Below are 14,178 nucleotides of genomic sequence, written 5' to 3' on the forward strand. Positions count from 1 at the left end.
TAAATTTCAATGCTACTTAAATTCCTTTACAGTGATGTTGGTTTCTGTTGGTTTCTGTGCAAAAAAGAAAGTGAATAACACAAAAACCATGAATCAGGATAGTTGAAAGTTTGGGTTTGTCCCAACTGAGAAACATTACTGAGGGCTTACAGAACTGAAGAGTGAACACTTAAATTGTGAATATATGAGTTCAAAATATATGTGGAGTACTGAGTGCCTGTTAATTTACTTCTTTTTTCCCAAACAATTTTACTTTTATTTTTCTTTTTGCAAAAGTTGCCCAAGCAATACGGAATCACGAAATTTAACACGCAAATCAGAATTCCTTCTCACAGGACTCTCAAAAGATCCAGACCTGCAGCCTGTCCTCTTTGGACTGTTCCTGTCCATGTACCTGCTTGGGAACCTGCTCATCATACTGGCCGTCAGCTCTGACCCCCACTTCCACACCCCCATGTACTTCTTCCTCTCCAACCTGTCCTTGGCTGACATCTGCTTCATCTCCACAATGGTCCCAAAGATGATTGTGGACATCCAAACTCACAGCAGAGTCATCTCTTACGTGGGCTGTCTGAAACAGATGTCTGGCCTCATTATTTTTGGATGTATGGATGATCTGCTTCTGACTGTAATGGCCTATGACTGTTTTGTGGCTATGTGTCACCCCCTGCATTACCCAGTAATCATGAACCCTCACCTCTGTGGCTTCTTGGTTTTTGTGTCTTTTTTTACTTAGCCTTTTGGACTCACAGTTGCATAATTTAATTGTCTTACAATTTGCTTACTTCAATAGTGTGGAAATTTATAATTTCTGCTGTGAACCTGCTCAAATCCTTAATCTTGACTGTTCTGAACCCTTTATCAAAAACCTAGTCACATGTTTTGTTGGTGCCATATTTGGTTTTTTCCCTATCTCATTAATACTCTTCTCTTACTACTAAATTGTTTCCTCCATTCTGCGAATCCCATCCTCAGGGGGGAAGTACAAAGCCTTCTCCACCTGTGGGTCTCGCCTCTCAGTTGTTGGCTTATTTTACGGAATAAGTGTTGGGGTGTACCTTGGGTCAGCTGTTTCACATTCTCTTAGAAGGGGTGTGGCCTCCTCAGTGATGTACACCATTGTCACCCCCATGTTGAATCCCTTCATCTACAGCCTGAGGAACAGGGACATTAAAAATGCCCTAAGGAGGTTCCACAGTGGAAAAGTCTACGTCAGGACCTGAGCTGCTCCATTGGAATGTATGTGGGAGAAGCCATGAGTAGTAACACCTAGACCTAGGAATTCTACCTCATGGGCACATCATTTTTTCAGTTTGTTGGCTTTGACCCCTCATCACGTTTCAGAGGCTTATTAGGCTGGAGTTACAGGGTGTACTCACTCCCTTCCCACTCCTGAGCCCTCAGTGATTGACAGGCTCCTTCAGTTACTGTCTCTGTGACCCAGTGTCCCCTCTTTGCCTTTGTCCTGTAGTAACTATCCAACTTATTGCCCATATTCAATTCACTCCATTATAATAATTAGATTTACTTCTATTTTCGAGTGAACACTGAGTGATTGTAACAGGGGGGAAAATGTATGTTGAGATTTGTCAACGTTTGTAACATTTCAAAATGTGCTAAAGAAATAAAGCTTGTTTTAAATATATGTCGTTTTTCAGGACATCCCTGTGAGATGTGGTAAGTGGGATCATATTTCAGGTTTCCTATAAAAAATACTATTGGCTCCTCCTCACTTTCTGGCTTCTTGCCTTGCCATGGGTTCTCTGCCTCACAGGTGTTTGCACAATTGTAATCTCATTTGTCCTGAGGCTCTCACTACAGCCAGTGCCAGACTGTTTAGAGGTTCAGCCTTCAAAATTTTGAGCTAAATAAATCTTTTTTTCTGTATAAATTACTCTGCTTCAGATATTTTATTATGGCAACAGAAAACAGACCAATACGGGGTAGGGGCAATCTGCTTTACTTGGTCTATCAACTAAAATGATAAACTCAACTAAAATAATTAGACACTTACAGACACATATACCCAAGATGATGTTTCATCAAAAATCTAGACACCAATAGCCCACCAATTTTACACATAAAATCAGCCATCACAATATCCTATTAAAATACTAAATATTTATATTTTATGGACATACATCCAGTATTTCAATTCCTAACAAGATTTCTTGCCTTTCTATAGTATGTTCCATAAACTCTTGAGAGAAGAAATGTGAGCTTATTTGTTTTTAATATGATGAAGAATGGAATTATTTCCTCCCAAGATTAAGAGTTATAGAATAAAATATAGATTTTAAACAGTTCTACAAAAGTAAATGTATACAATAATGAAGACATGCTTTTTATAAATTGGAGATATCTAATAAAGAATGCAAGAAGTCCTGCTTTTAATTTTTCTTCAGGTACTCATCATAGGAGGGGAATTGGTGTGTGAATATACCACTCTCAGTTTTAACATGCCACGCATGGTACATTTTTCTTTGGCTGTGGTGTGAGTGTCCTGTCCCTGCCACCCTCTATGAAATGACTTCAAGGGAAAAACAACATTTTTTCCCTATGGCACAATCTGTCTTAGCCAATAGATTCTTCCACCCCATCCACCTCTCAATACCTGCCATCTGGCCTTCTTCACATTCTCTCTCAGTCCTCCAGATGCACCCTGCCCTCCATATGCAACTTGAGTAGGCATGTGATAAAGCGTTATTCACAACAGTTAAGGACGAACTGACTTCACTTCCACAGCATGGGGGTCTCTCAGCCAGGTAGCTCTGTGGAGGGAAGATTGCCACAGACCACTCTTTACTTAAGTCCTACTTTGTCCATCAGGAAAAAATACAAAAATGAAATTTAAAAAACCCCCAGAAACACCTAATTAAAATGTCCAGGACTGGAAAACACCAAGGAATCTCAAGTTGGGAAATGACTGTAGAAATGGATCAGGAAATTCAGTTTAACTCTAAGAGTACTGTGACAACCCATGCCTGGATTTAAAAGAGAAAAAAAAAACTCACACAGATAACAAAAATATCTGAGCCTGGAAGACCCTCAACTCCCCAGATATTGCCTGAAAACTTGAGGCCATTGCTACCTCAGAGCTCCACTTATTACTCCCCCCAGAATGGGTGCCACATCCTCTGACCCAACTACTTTAGCTCTCTTGAAGGTAGTTTGGGGCACAGCTGTTCATACTGGTGTGTCTATGGGGAGCCAAGGACTGGAGACCTTTGCCACCATCTTGCTCCCCGACCTGGCTTTCTTCAGGGATCCTCCCTAACCCCCAGATTCTTCAGCACCAAGTTAAGGGCCACCACAGTGCTTATCTGCCAGGGCCAGGTATGATAGCAGGTAATTTTGTCAAAGACCAGGCAAAGGGTTTCCTATCAAAAGATTATTCCTCTTATCACTTTAAAGAAGTACATTTTTAAAAGTGAACATTTCAGGTGTTTAAAGGTAAACTAATAAAAACAGTGTGACTTTGAATATGGTAGAAAACACATTCTGTTCAACTTATTCAACTGTAAATTGATGGGGAAAAATACTCACTTAACCAAGAGGGTGCTGAGAAGATGTGGTAGAATGTATTGACTAAAACAATCTTCGGTGCCTTGTTAAAAATCGATTATTTAAACTTTCATTCTCATGTTAATACATTCAATTCATGGGATTTAAAAACAGAAAATTTGATTTTTTTGACTAGTTCCTGAATTTATTAACTGTGTGGTAGAACTTGGTACTTATCTAAAGGCTTAATGTTTTCATTTTTAATGATAGTTAGTTATAGTACTTTAAATTTTTTAGTTGTCAATTGACCTTTATTTAATTAATTTACTTATAAGTGGTGCTGAGGATCAAACCCAGGGCCTCACACATGCCAGGCAAGTGTTCTACCACTGAGCCAGAACTCCAGCCCTACTTAGAGCACTTTTGAAAATGGTAAGAACTCATTAAGGGAAGATATCATTGTTATTATCATGGTGGTTGTCAGCATCATCATCATTATCCTCATCATTTAATTTCAAGGTTGATGTAATTCAAATATTTTATTTGGACTCTAAGAATTCTTTCACTCTGGATGCTGGCAGATGGTAACACGTTGGTGTTTACACAGTGCAAAATCCTTTCTCCATTTTTTGTTATCATTTAAAAACTCAGTGAATATCTTTTACAACTGCAATTTGTTAAAAGACCCTTGGTTTATTCCTGGTGCCACACCCTGACCCCTGGCTAAGAAAAAGAGTTTAACATTTCATTTGGAGGCCAGTGTTGTTCAGAAATTACAAAGGTTGATGATGACACAAATGTTTCTGAATACTCATAAAATTCAATTAAACACAAACCAAAGGAAGCAATATCTACATATGAAACATGGAGTGAAATGAACGCCATCACACTCCTAGAGACACATAAAGGAGAACGTAGGTCTATATGGTTGATTTTTCCAACCTGAACTACAGAAAGAAAGAAAGCGATAACAAGACTAGAATGGCCTGCTCTGTAGCTTCATCAGGGCAGTTTTAATGTCCTTGTTCCTCAGGCTGTAGATGAAGGGGTTCAGCATGGGGGTGACCACAGTGTACACCACGGAGAACACAGCAATCTTTCTAGGAGAGTCTGATACAGCTGAAGCAAGGTACACTCCAATGGCAGTTCCATAAAATAAGCCAACAACTGAGAGGTGAGACCCACAGGTGGAGAAGGCTTTGTACTTCCCACCTGAGGATGGGATCCTCAGAATGGAGGAAACAATTTTATAATAAGAGAAAAAGATCCCTAAGACAGGAAGAAAGCCATAGATGGCACCTACAGTATACATGATGATATTTTTGGTAAAGGTATCAAAACAGATAAGACTAAGTATCTGAGAAGGTTGACAGAAGAAATTAGCAATTTCCACATCTTTGAAGTAGGTGAAGTATAAGGCAATCAAATTGTGGAGCTGGGATTCCAAAAGGCTAAGCAAAAGAGACACCAGAACTAAAAAGCCACAGAGGCGAGGGTTCATGATGACTTGGTAATGGAGGGGGTGACAGATGGCCACAAAGCGGTCATAGGCCATCACAGTCAAAAGCATATCATCCATGCACCCGAAAATGAGAAAAAAAGACATCTGTGACAGGCAGCCCACATAGGAGATGACTCTGCTCTGAGTCTGGATGCCCACAATCATGTTTGGGACCGTGGTGGAGATGAAACCGATGTCAGCCAAGGACAGGTTGGCGAGGAAGAAGTACATGGGGGTGTGGAGGTGGGAGTCAGAGCTGATGGCCAGGATGATGAGTAGGTTTCCAAACACTGCGACCAGGTACATGGACAGGAACAGTCCAAAGAGGAAGGGCTGCAGGTCTGAGTCTTCTGAGAGTGCCATGAGATGGAATTCTGAAGCAAGTGTTAGATTTTTCAGCTCAGTTTTGCTTGGACACCTTTTGAAAAAGAAAAGTGTGTTGGAAAAAGGAAACCAATAAATACATGCAAGAATGAACACAATGTTACCCATTACATTAGCCTAGAATATTTAAACACCACGCATATGTCTGTCTTGTGGATATAAGTAAAAGTGAGATTCACCGTGGTATATTCACATATGCAGGAAGGAGAGCTCGGTCTGGCTCAGTCCCTGGCTCCTCCTTTTCCCAGTCCTTCCTTTCTCCCCCTCAATCCCTTCCTCTACTCTCCGATACCTCTTCTATTTTCATGGAATTCCTTCCCTCCACCTTTTCTTTCTTTTTTCACTTATTTTGGTACACTAAATTTGATCATTTACATCAGAAAGCATTATACGCTACTTATTTCCCCTGAGTTTTTCTGCTTCTCATGCATTCTATTTCCCCTCCTGTGTGAATGAAGTCCTCACTCAAATTTTGTATGTATTTCAACACTAATGTAATAGATAGCTTGAATCATTATTTGTGTTGGACTCTAATTTTGATTAATATGTTTAAGATGAATGTACATAACCAATATCATCAACCTTAGGGCACATTGCCCCATCAATGATTCACTGATAATGAAATATTAGCGCTTTTGAATTTTCTTGTTGTGTATATGTTTATTTGTGTCAACTCTATATGTCTTCCCTCAAATATCTAATAAAGAAATCTTTTCCTTGCTTTCTAAAAACTTTATAATGGCTTAGGTACACTGCTTCTTTGTTCTTCTGATCATAAAGCCTTTTACATATGTTTGAGGACTTTAGCATTAGGGAACACACAGAACAGAAATTTGGGTATGATACTTCTAATACCACTTAGTAGATTTTCATATCAATATTTCCTGGTAAATGGATTATAATTCTCCTACATCTGCTACTTGAAGGCAACTCAGGTTCATTCCTTTATCAAGTCACACTGTCATTTAATTGGGAAAAACGCAACAGAAAACTGTAGGAAATTATTTAAACACATCTGGACCATTTAGTCACATCTAAACTGGGGAAAATAATTTCCTAGCTTATGTGTTATTTTTGAAATGCTTTAAAATATTTTTTAAATCACATGAGGGAGCAGTTTTTGGTCTCATTTATAATATTTACTTATATTTTGAAATATCAAGATGCCCTGGTACTGGATTAAAATCAGTTTGATTATAATATCAGCTGGTGAAGATCTTGGTCATCCTGTTTTATACCAAGGTTGAAAATTACAGCCTTAGAATATTTGCTGGCTTTCTGAAAATGTCATATTACTAGTATTTTCTATGACTACTAACAATAACTACTACCCATATTAAAAATAAACATTTAGTAATATGTGCTTCAAAACCAATATTTTACCAGGATTTAATTTATTACGTATGAAATGTGGTTCTTACTATCTCTGCATGATTCCGTTTTCTGTATTCCTGTTACCCCAAAGAAACTGCTCCCATAAATTCAGTGGGTATATTTTTGTCAATATTTTCATGTTAGTTTTAATTTCAATATCCACTTGCATTTTCTTTCAGACTTATCTGAAAAAAAACAATGTTCATTCAAGCCATCTACAACACATTATTGCCCATGAAATTTAGAAATTTAGATCAACATGTGAAGCAAATTCCTTAACCTCAAAAGCCTTAGCTGTTGCACACTATTACCCGAAGGATAACAATTAATTTGTCAATTTATTTTTATCACCAGCTTTCCAAAATCTTGTGCCTGAGTCCATATCATACAAATGAGGATTTCCACATAATATGTGGGTGGCAGACAGTCTTTTGAATTCCAGTAGTTGATGTGCATTCCAGGTGTTCTATTAATCAGGAACATTTTTTGGTTAAATAAAAACTGGTCCTCATCAAACACAACTTACTGTGGTTAAGATGTACTGTTCAAAAATATTCCTGAGGTATGTCTAGTATGAGCCCCTGCATAATTACTATGATATTTCCTCTTGTTTAGGAGAGTTATTTCCAGTGGGCTCCAGTACAGAAGACAGCGGTTTTGGGATAAGAGTTAGAAAATCCACACTTTAGTTCCATATCATTAATCTTTGCCTGTGAACTCAGCCATCCTGTCTATAATGGAGGCAGCTGGGGCCAACCACTGCTGACCTGGGTGATCCACCTGGAACCTTAATTCAATGAGCACAGTGAGTATCGGGTATTTTTCTTGGTATTTGAAATAGCTGTGTAGGTTGTTATAAGGAAAACCTTCCAAGAGTATTCTGGGTAAATGCTTGTTGTCTGTGATACTTAGCTCAATTCAATCATGGCTTCATTATTTTACATCTAAACACAAATTATGAAGTTACATGAAAATGCTGTCTTTTCATTTTGGTATAATAATAATGTTGGTGGAGCTTGTGAGTTGCAGAAGACTGTGTACATGAAATGAAACATGCTACACCGAACATAGAGATTAGAGCATCCCTTTAGGAAACTGTCAGTATCAGTTCATTATACGATTATTGCCAATCTCTTCCCCCTCATCACCTTCATAAACCATTGGAAATGTTTAGGAAAAAGTTCACAGGACCCAATTTCTACTTCCACGCATAGAACCAGTGTGCAAGGAAATCAAAACTTTGAATGAGATTTTTTGGCACCTCCCCACTGTCAGGTACATAAACTTCAAAGTTAAAGTAGCTGATATTCTGCATATTTTTATTTTTGCATATATCTACCCCACACTGTCATGTTGTCTTGATGATGGAGAAAGATCACTCCAGAGAGTCCTTCCTTCGTCCATCCTCTCCCCCAGCACTTACTGGTTAGTGCTGAGTCTATGCTGAGTCATGACAAAGAGAATCCAATGCCCCTCCTCTGCCTGGTACCCAGTGGAGGCCTCAGGCTCCGTGCTCAGGATTGATATGAATACGGTGATAGATATGAGCTTCCTGGTGCAGAAAACCATGGAAGGATCAGACACAGGTATGAAGCCAAGTGCACTGGAGCCATTGAACTGAAGAGCTGCAGACATAGGATGACTATTGACTATTATATGACCTTAGGGCTCCATGCACAGGGCTCTTAATTAGTCAAATTGTTCCATGTTTTCTAAATCTCCAAGGACTTCTTAATACAAGAAGAAGAGAAAATGAACATCCACAAATATTTTGGGTATCTTCCTAGGAGACGGATGTTTCCTAATTACATGTTTTATTTCTTTTATTATGATTCATCTACTTTTATTTAAATTACATTGTGGTAAATATGCATAACAAAAACTTACCATTTTAATCATTGCTAAATGCACAGTTAAGTGGCATTAATTACATTCATATCATTATAAGACCATAGCAATCATTCATTTCCAGAATTCTGCATTTTTCTAAACTGAAACTTTATACTCATTTAAAAACTCTTCACTCCTCCTGCCTCATGTCTCTGGTAACCACCATTTTACTGTGCAATATGATGCAGGAGAAAATTCATAAAATTATAAAAAATAATGGTCCAAGTAGACAGAATTTACATGTTTAAATTCATCCCTGCTGTGTTTTCTAGCTTACATTCCAAATGAATGCACCAGTCCTGAGATTAGACCATCCTGCTGTGCAGCCTCCTCCAGGCACTTTAAATGTCCCTGTTCCTCAGGCTGTAGATGAAGGGTTTCAGCATGGGGGTGACCACTGTGTATATCATTGAGGTCACCTCAGCCTTTCTGGGAGAATATAATACAGCTAAATCAAAGTATACTCCAAGGCCTGTGGCATAAAATAAAATGATGAACAATGGAGAGTTGAAACCCTCAGTTTTTTTCCCCCTTTGTTCTGATGATGGGATCATCTGAAAGGAGGAAACAATTTTAGAGTAAGGGAAAAGGATTATGGACATGGGAAGATATCCAGAGATGGCATCAGCAAAAACACACAAAAGTGTTATCAGTAAAGATGTCAGAACTGGGAAGACTGAAAGTTGAGAACGGTTATGGAAGAAATTAGAAATTTCTACATGTTAAAAGCAGGGAGATTACAATGCAATTCATTCATGCTGCTTAAAATATGTGACCCTAAAAGAGGCATGAATTCATAGTAGGCTGGAAATGCAGTTGGCCATATTTGGAAAGGCTATTACAGTCAGAAGGCTATCATCCATGCCTCCAAAATGATAAAAAGAGACATCTGGAGATGGCTCTGCTGTGAGTTAGGATGTTCACCAGCATCTTTGGGACCGTGGTGGAGATGAAGCAGATGTCAGCCAAGGACAGGTTGGAGAGGAAGAAGTACATGGGGGTGTGGAGGTGGGAGTCAGAGCTGACAGCCAGAATGATGAGCAGGTTCCTAAGCACTGTGACCAGGTACATGGACAGGAACAGTCCAAAGAAGAGGGGCTGCAGGTCTCGGTGTTCTGTGAGGCCCAGGAGGAGGGATTCTGAGACAGTTGTTAGATTTTGTGTTTCTTCATAGTTCTAACAACTAATTCTCAGACTCTGCACTTGATGCACTAACATTTTTCATTGCTTTCAACCATCAACATTTTAAAGCTAAGGTCCAAAATTCTAAATCACAGGTATGTCCAGTGAGCAGTTCTAAATTCTAAATTCCAGTTTTGAGTAGGAATGTTGCAAAAATCCTGCCTGTAATGTCTTTTTTTTTTTATATTGAGTGGGCTGGCTGTAAGAATGGAGGGGTATGTGGGCCACAGTGAGGTTGTCCTGGAGTAGCAGAAAGAGCAATGAGTGCTGCTCACTGCTTATCTTCTCTGTCTGTGGTCTTAGCCTGGAATCTATTTCTGTCATTCCTATAGTTGACTCAGAAGGTACCAACCACTGCTGTCCCTTTTGGTGTACCAGTAATCCCAAAAGAGAAGGACACAATGAGAAAGGGATTTTTTTATGGAGAAAGAGGCAAGTGAAATTGCTGGTTGGGTTGTCCAGTGGGCAATATCCAGTATTCTCCTGTCAATATGCCCTATAATCAGACACACCAGCATGGCTTTTCTATTTTCTAGCAGACTACCTAGTATTAGCTTCATAAAAATGTGGTGCTTCTTTCTTTCATGGATGATGATGATGATGATGATGATAATGATGTTGATGATTATAATATAACATAGGAGCTGAAATGTTAGATTATGCAGATGAAATGACGCAAGATACAAAGAACACATTTCTGATACCGACATTTAGGTATCCCTCAATATCTGTTCATAGTATTGTGGGTACTCTTCTCTTTCTCCTTGGCTCATTTTCATAATCTTTTCACAGTAATTGGGAAACAGTTTACAGGAACCCATACTCTGCCATCATGGATGATGTTCCAAGTGTGGAAGGAAATGGAAACATTGAATGAGATTCTTAGGACCCCCAACATAACCAAATACCCATATTCACACAACTCATAACAGCTGAAACTTTGCATACTGGTGTCTTCCTATCTCAATTCCTAAACTTCATGTTACTCTTTATGACTAAAACAATGGTTCTGACAGCCTTTCTCCATTCATCATCAACTGGGCACTGAATGAGTTGTGATACTTCTCTGCTGGGCCATGAACACGAACTGTGGTTCCGACATCCATCCCATGACAGGTGCCTAATGAAGGTTCAGCTTCCATCTTAACAATTGACTTGAATATAGGGACAGACAGGAGCTTTCTGATACAGAAAACTATGGTTGAAGAGACGCAGGTATGGAGTGAAGTCGACTGAAATCTTCAAACTACAAGGAAGCAGGCAAAGCTAACTTTTTACTTTCATATGAGCTTGGGGGCTCAGGAATTCACAATCTGTCAAATTGAGCCACAATATTGAAATGTATAAAGGACTTTCTCATAATAGTGGAGGAGAGAAATTAACATCTACAGTAGGTTTTTGGCTCTTCCTATACTTGACAGTATACTTGTGTGTACTTTCCACTGTTTATTTTGTGTAGATTTTAAAAATGATTAGAGCATAATAATTACACAGAGTAGTTGAATTCATTTGGACAAAATCATTCATGCATGGAATCTGTTTGCTCCATTTCAGTTCATGTCCTAGCCTTTTCCCTCCCCTCTTCTCCCCCCATTATCCTTCCTGTATTTTACTGATTTTCCTTTCCCTCATGTTGAAGTGCAGAGTTGGGTGGCATTAATTGCATCCACTCTTTCATGCAAACATCACCATCAACAATCTCCAGACATTTTTCATCTTCCCAAACTGAAACTCTGTACCCATTAAAAAAAAAAAAAACACTTCCCAATCCTCCTTCTCCTAGCTCAGGAAAACACCATTCTACTAAGAAACATGATGAAGAAATAAAATCATCAAACTACAAAAATAATGTTATCACAAGGAGGCATAATTTACATGCAAATCTAGATGTTTAGCATTGCTGCTTTTTCCAACACATGTTCCAAATGAAAGCTGAATGCCTGAAATTGCACTGTCCTGCTGTGCAGCCTCCACAGAGCATTATTAATGTCCCTGTTCCTCAGGCTGTAGATAAAAGGATTCAGCATAGGAATGACCACAGCATACATCAATGAGAACACAGCAATCTTTCTGGGCGATTGTGATACAGTAGAAGCAAGGTACACTCCAACCGCTGTTCCATAAAATAAGCAAACAACTGCCAGGTGAGACCCACAGGTGGAGAAGACTTTGTACTTCCCACTTGATGATGGGATTCTAAGAACAGAGGAAACAATTTTGTAGTATGAGTAAAAGATCCCTGAGAGAGGAAGGAATCCTGAGATGGCACCAACAAAATACATGATTGCATTTTTTGTAAAGGTATCAGAACAAGAAAGATTCAGTACTTGAGAAGCCTCACAAAAGAAATTAGAAATTTCCACATCTTTAAAGTAGGCAAAGTGTAAGACAATCAAATTGTAGAGCTGGGATTCCAAAAGGCTAAACAAAACAGACATCAAAATTAAAAAGCCACAGAGGCGAGGGTTCATGATGACTGAGTATTGCAGGGGGTGACAGATGGCCACAAACCGGTCATAGGCCATCACAGTCAGAAGCATGTCATCCATACATCCAAAAATGATAAAAATGGACATCTGTGTCAGGCAGCCCACATAGGAGATGGCTCTGCTGTGAGTTTGGATGTTCATGAGCATCTTTGGGACCGTAGTGGAGATGAAGCAGATGTCAGCCAAGGACAGGTTGGAGAGGAAGAAGTACATGGGGGTGTGGAGGCGAGAGTCAGAGCTAAAGGCCAGGATGATGAGCAGGTTCCCGAGCACCCCAACCAGGTACATGGACAGAAGCAGTCCAAAGAGGATGGGCTGCAGGTCTGGGTCCTCTGAGAGTGCCAGGAGATGGAATTCTGATACAGATGTTAGGTTTTTCAGTTTAATTTTGCTTGGGCACCTTTTGAAACAAAAAAAGAGTATTGGACAAAGAAAATAGAATAGCAGAGACACCAAGTATTCAAACAATAATACAAATTCCTTTAGCTTAGAATATTTAAAACACTAGATAAGGGCTAGGATGGCATTATCTGAACACTCAGCTAAAGATGATAGTTCATATCAGAAAGCAGTCACGTAGCCAACGACCATGAACATAGCATTTGTGGGCACTGCATCGATAAATGACAACACTGCACCAATATGCTAAGAAGCACTTTCAAAATTTTTATTTTATGTAGGTTGATTTGTATCAACCCCACACAATTACAGTAACATGTCTAGCAAAGAAAGTCAGTTCTTCTATTTCCCCTCTCCTGCTGTGGCCTGGGAATATTAATTCATTGCCTTTCCTGTAATCTCTCATAGATACAGTTTAAGACTACAACATTGGGGAAGAACTTGAAACTCAAGTTTGATTCCAGCCCTTTTAAAAAATGTCATTTAATAGATTTTCACATCAATATTTTCTGGTGCCTGGATTCCAATTCTCTTAACTGAGCTACTTGAATACAATTCAGTGTTCTTATGTTTTCAGATCATACAGATTTAACTTGGAAAATAAATGGGACAAAAAATCTTGAAATAACATAAGCATACCTGGGCCATCATTTCCTCATTTGTAGAATGGAAAAATCATTACTTTTCTTATAAGTGCTATTGTAAAAAATACTCAAGGCGTTTTAAAATACCAAATACTAGTGGTCCTCAGTCTGATTTGTGATACAACTGGCCTGTAAATATTTAAAAATATTAGGATCCCTGGCGTTGGTTTAAAGACAATTTGCAATTAGTGTGATACTTTTTTTTTACAGCGATTTTGAGAATCACTGCCTATAACATTTTCTGACATTTAGAAATTGCCATCAATATTCTTCATTCTTACCGTCAATAATAAGCACTACCCATGTTAGAATATTAAACATTTAGCAATATGTGCTTTAGAGCTAATATCTTATAGGGAATTGAATTACCTCTTATGAAATTTGTACTTGGTTATCTCTGCATAATTCCATTTTCCTGCATACCTGCCACCCAAAGGAAAGTGCTATCAGGATTAAGTGGTCTTATTTTTATGTCAACCTACAATGTCCATACAGATTTGTGTTTCCATAGGCAGTTCTCTTCAGTGTTCACCTCAGCAGGACCTGAATCTTATCTAGGTAGTGTACAACACAACATTCGTGGTCCCTCAAATGTACAGTGTACATCTATAGGTTCACTTAAGTCTCTCTGAAGTATGTTTTTACTGATGCTACTGCATTACCTAAAGGAGAAACATAATTTAATAAGTGAATTGGGACAATCTTTTCAAAATCCTGTGTCTCATGCAAATAAGAAATTCTACATAATACGTGGGCATGAATTGGTAACTTGAATTTCAGTAATTGATACCTGTTGTATTTTACTATTAAT

The 14,178-nt window shown here is 38.7% G+C and overlaps 2 protein-coding genes and 1 pseudogene across 3 annotated transcripts; 1 reads left to right on the forward strand and 2 right to left on the reverse strand.

Moving 5' to 3' along the window:
• Positions 1–388: 388 nt before the first annotated feature.
• LOC308645801 (olfactory receptor 7E178-like) lies at positions 389–1,223 on the forward strand (annotated as a pseudogene). The gene has a single exon. The product of its transcript is annotated as an olfactory receptor 7E178-like (transcript).
• A 3,257-nt stretch (positions 1,224–4,480) lies between these two features.
• On the reverse strand, positions 4,481–5,461 carry LOC308645802 (olfactory receptor 7E178-like; the record flags this gene model as incomplete). Its single annotated transcript, XM_081288206.1, has 1 exon — positions 4,481–5,461. The coding sequence occupies exon 1, from the start codon at positions 5,366–5,368 to the stop codon at positions 4,481–4,483; it is 888 nt and encodes a 295-aa protein (XP_081144332.1). The 5' UTR covers positions 5,369–5,461.
• A 6,257-nt stretch (positions 5,462–11,718) lies between these two features.
• Positions 11,719–12,699, reverse strand: LOC308645804 (olfactory receptor 7E178-like; the record flags this gene model as incomplete). Its single annotated transcript, XM_081288208.1, has 1 exon — positions 11,719–12,699. The coding sequence occupies exon 1, from the start codon at positions 12,610–12,612 to the stop codon at positions 11,719–11,721; it is 894 nt and encodes a 297-aa protein (XP_081144334.1). The 5' UTR covers positions 12,613–12,699.
• Positions 12,700–14,178: the final 1,479 nt, after the last annotated feature.

The sequence above is a fragment of the Spermophilus citellus genome (assembly GCF_964194105.1).
Source record: "Spermophilus citellus genome assembly, chromosome: 3".
In the NCBI taxonomy this organism is placed as follows: Eukaryota; Metazoa; Chordata; class Mammalia; order Rodentia; family Sciuridae; genus Spermophilus; species Spermophilus citellus.